Source organism: Pinus tabuliformis, chromosome J (genome assembly GCF_031772625.1).
Source record: "Pinus tabuliformis cultivar Carrire ecotype Pingquan chromosome J, CPIR1, whole genome shotgun sequence".
Taxonomy (NCBI): domain Eukaryota; kingdom Viridiplantae; phylum Streptophyta; class Pinopsida; order Pinales; family Pinaceae; genus Pinus; species Pinus tabuliformis.
The window spans coordinates 182296342-182300567 of NC_142295.1; the positions used below are offsets into that span (position 1 = coordinate 182296342).

Here is a 4226-nt window from a genome sequence, read left to right on the forward strand (position 1 = left end):
CTTATCCTTACTTTTATCTTCTTACATCTTCTAAGACTCAAGTGGAAATTAAGGCATAGGCTTTCTTATCCTTACTTTTTGAGACCACTAATTGTTTCTCCTCATCAGGCTGATCTCATGCATTCCCTTCTTTTCCTGAAAAGTTGATCTCATGCATTCCCTTCTTTTCCTGAAAAGACTCCATCCCACAGATCATTAAAAATAAGTGTATTTTTAACCTTCTTGAACCATTCCTAGTAATTTTTGAGACCGCTAATTGTTTCTCCTCATCAAGTTGATCTGGTGCATTCCCTTGTTTTCCTCAAAAGACTCCATCCCACATATCATTAAAAATAAGTGTATTTTTAACCTTCTTGAACCATTCCTGTTAATTTTGGTTTCCAGAAAAATAATCCCAATCAAAGATACCAAAGAATTCATCTTTTGTCTCACCTTACTGTCAGCTTCACCTCTGGACCACAGATGTAGGAAGTTACCTCTACACCACAACACCATGGCATTGCACCGGCCTCCTCATTGGTCACACCAAGGGTCTTCACCTCTTCACAGCAGAAGCAGCAGCTCACTCGAATCAAATGCTCCAAATGTAGCAGGGGTTCTCCATTCCAAATGCAGCACAAAGACAACACCACAGACACAATAGTTCACCGCAATCAAATGCTCGACATTCAAGTTACTCCACGATGATTTAAAGAAAAACACAAACCTCCACAGAGTCACCAGTCCCTCACACTAGATTCAACCCTTCACGCTTTGATGCCTCGATCTTGTTCAACCCGTACACTGAGTCTTACCGGGGTCAATGGAGTTCGATCAAGGCCCCGATACCACTGTTATAGAGTCTAGAGAATTCCATAATACGAATGCTATGATCTATATGTCTTATTAATTCAATGAAAGTTACATTTATACTCGAAAAATACACTTATGTCTCCATAACTGAAAAATACATAATCTATAACTATATACCTAACTATATACAAACAAATCCCAAAGGATTACAACAATTCTTTTCTTTAATAATACATATAAAATATGAATAATTTAAGAACTCTAAAAACAAAAGCGATATGCTCCCAAGTTCTTGTTGTAATGGATTTGAGTATTGTTATTAGATCAGAAGAATCCTTAAAAACAAAAACAAAAAATTAACAATAATGGATTTCAGTATTGTTATTAAATCCGAAAAATCTTTAGGAAAAAAAAAAATTAATATACAAGTCAATTTTTTTCTATGGCTGGTTTCATTGTAGTTAAATCACCATTTTTTCATTGTAGTTAAATCACCATTTTCTTGATTATTGCATTGTAAAAAAAATTACAAATATAGATATATATGATTCAATTTATACATTTAACTTTTTGAAAATTTTCTAAAGATCTACCAATGTAGTTTCAAATGTTGCCGAAGTCATTCTTCCTAAACCTGTCAAATTGAACCTGGACACAAAAAGCAAAATATGTACACTCGGAAGTTGCCTGTCTACAGAAATTCATACTGTGCGAGTCTGCTTCTCCCCAAATTTCAGGATGGGTATCAGTGGTTTGTAAGGAAAAAAATTGTTTCTTTCAAACTTTTTTCTTGCAAGCGTTTTCCTAAATTTTAAGATTATGGGGATTACCTTTTCAAAAATACATAAAATTGACTGACCAACTTAATATGGATAAGCTCAATCTCTTTCTCAAAAAAATGTGTGCTTTGGCCATGTTAAAACGATCCACATGGTCTAAATTTAAAAAATTAACATCTGAAATTGAAACCCCTGAACATTTTGATTGGTATATTTATTAAAGCTTTATAATTTAAAGAAGTATCAGATTTAGCACACTCCAATTCAATTAAGAATCAGATTCAGCATTGATTGGGATTATCCTTTTGCGAAATATTTATAGAAATCAATTCTCTGGAGCAGTGCACTCCAACCATTACTTCGTATTTGGCCTGTTCAGATACATTTTTGGACAGTTATGATGTACAAACAGTTTCTGTATCAGTTTGTTTAACATCCAATCCATGCTTAGCTAACTGCACGTTAAAGGGGAAAAATGAGAGGAGATAGCTATTTTGCTCAGTACAATGAGATTTTCAAATCCACAGAATTGATATCTTACAAAACCAATAGGAAAAATGAAACTTTTACTGATGTCAATTGCACAGTGATCTGCAATTGTAACATCTAAAAACTTGGAATTTCAATCCAAGTTTCAGAAATTTCCTGTCACCATACATCATAGATCAAAACCCTTCTTGACTGAGATTGATTGAAGATATTTTAGTCAATAAAACCAGTAATCGTCCAGACCGCATTTCTGCCTTTGAGAGTCCTACCAACGCCTTCATTTACAGAGAACGAAGTCATTTCGGTCCGGGCAAGCTGTCTGGCAATGAGCTCATGAGGTGGGATCATATTTCTCTCACAATCCCACCCTTCTTCATCATCATCACTGCTATGATCGTCAACTAACCCATGACTTCTTCTCCAGAAATTCTCATTTTTCTTCTCCTCCCATGACATCTGAGACCAATCCGGGATATTCACAGGTGCAGAGGACCGGTACCTCATTCTCCTCTTGTCATTCTCTTCCTGGTATGATTCCTTCCTATGAATCTTTACTGATCTTGTGCTATTGTTAGTATTCCCCTCCTCTCCCATGGATCTGCACACTGAAACACCATAACAAACGTTTTCCTCAAAACCAACCTGCTCGGAGGTATCTACATCAATACTACCCCATATATCCTCCTCATTAAACTCTTCCATCCTCTCAGATTTCTCAACCCTTCCGGATGGCTGAATCCCAAAGAGCTGGTACATATGATGATTCTCAGATTTAGGCTTCCTCGGCATGGATTTTCTCCCCACCAGAGCTTTCTGCAATGTTTTTCTTCGATTCCCAATAATCCCACTCCTTAGATCCTATATACAGCTACTAAGATTGAACCAAATGAAAGTTCATTTTGGCCTCCACATAAACAAAACAAGAACCCAACTCCTAATCACAGGATATGGGCCAACCCAAACTCCTAAGATTGATCTAGTTTCAATATTGCCTTATCCACTACTCCCTGTCCAACACCAGCAGCCCCTCCTCTTTTATAGGTTAGAGGGATCATCCTCACAATTGTTTACAAAAAAATGAAGTTAAATGCAACACTGCAAGATAACCTATCTGTCAATATTGGTTTCTTGTTTGCACGTCCATTTCAGTGGTTAAAATTCAAACCCCACGCGTGGAAGTTGTCGTATCAAAGGAAAATGCCAGACAAAGGCATCAACATAGCATATTATTGCATAACGTTATCTTTCAATAAATTAATTATTAGATGTTTTTATCTTTTAATAAGAACTTTATAAGAGTGAAGATTTTCTATTAAAATGGTGAAAATATGTTTTAGAATATATAAATAGATTTAATACTCTATAAATTTTTGGTGTTAGAATGGTGTAAATTATACAACACAAATTTAGTAGTTATTATTACAAGAAATTTTTATCTATTGTTTAGATTTGAAAAATAAGATAATTAATATAAAAATGTCAAATATATTTTAGAATGTATAAATAGGAATAGTCTACAAAGGTAGAGGAAATGCTTCCATAGCCAAAAGTGGTCGGGTAAAAAAAATTCAAAAAATCTTATAGAGGGAGTGTTTGAATTGTGTTTTTGATGGTGGAAATGGATTCAGCACCATCAAAAATGTCTAGGACACCTAAAATTTTGAAGTTTAACAACTATAACTTGAATTTACAAAAATCATTGTCAGATTTTCTCTAAATATAACCAGAATTTCCATAACTTTCAGGAAAATTCCTCCGGCCGACATATAAATAAATTCCACCCTCTATAAACATCTAATATACTAAAATTGTAAACTCTAAAATTATATAAGTTACATATTCAAACTTACCATTGCAAAAAATCACAATATATATAGATAAAATAGAACATCACATACACTGCGCTTAATCTATTTTATACCATCTTTCATTATCATTATGATTTCATTCGATTATCTGTAAGATGCTTTTTGTATATGTCACGTTATCCAGTCAATTTTTTTAATTTCTAGATGCAATGATGTGGATAAAGCTCACAGCAAACATTTGTATTTTTCTTAAAAATATATATTTTAGACTAAAATTTTGACGAATTAAAAGGTGAATTGAATTTGAATCTACCTAAAGCTTTTAAAAATCCCAAAAAATTAAGCAATCAGATGAAAT

The 4226-nt window shown here is 33.8% G+C and overlaps 1 protein-coding gene across 1 annotated transcript; it reads right to left on the reverse strand.

The window, feature by feature from the left end:
- Positions 1–1875: 1875 nt before the first annotated feature.
- LOC149226279 (uncharacterized) lies at positions 1876–3082 on the reverse strand. The gene has a single exon (XM_089375258.1). The coding sequence runs from the start codon at positions 2847–2849 to the stop codon at positions 2274–2276; it is 576 nt and encodes a 191-aa protein (XP_089231384.1). The 5' UTR covers positions 2850–3082; the 3' UTR covers positions 1876–2273.
- Positions 3083–4226: the final 1144 nt, after the last annotated feature.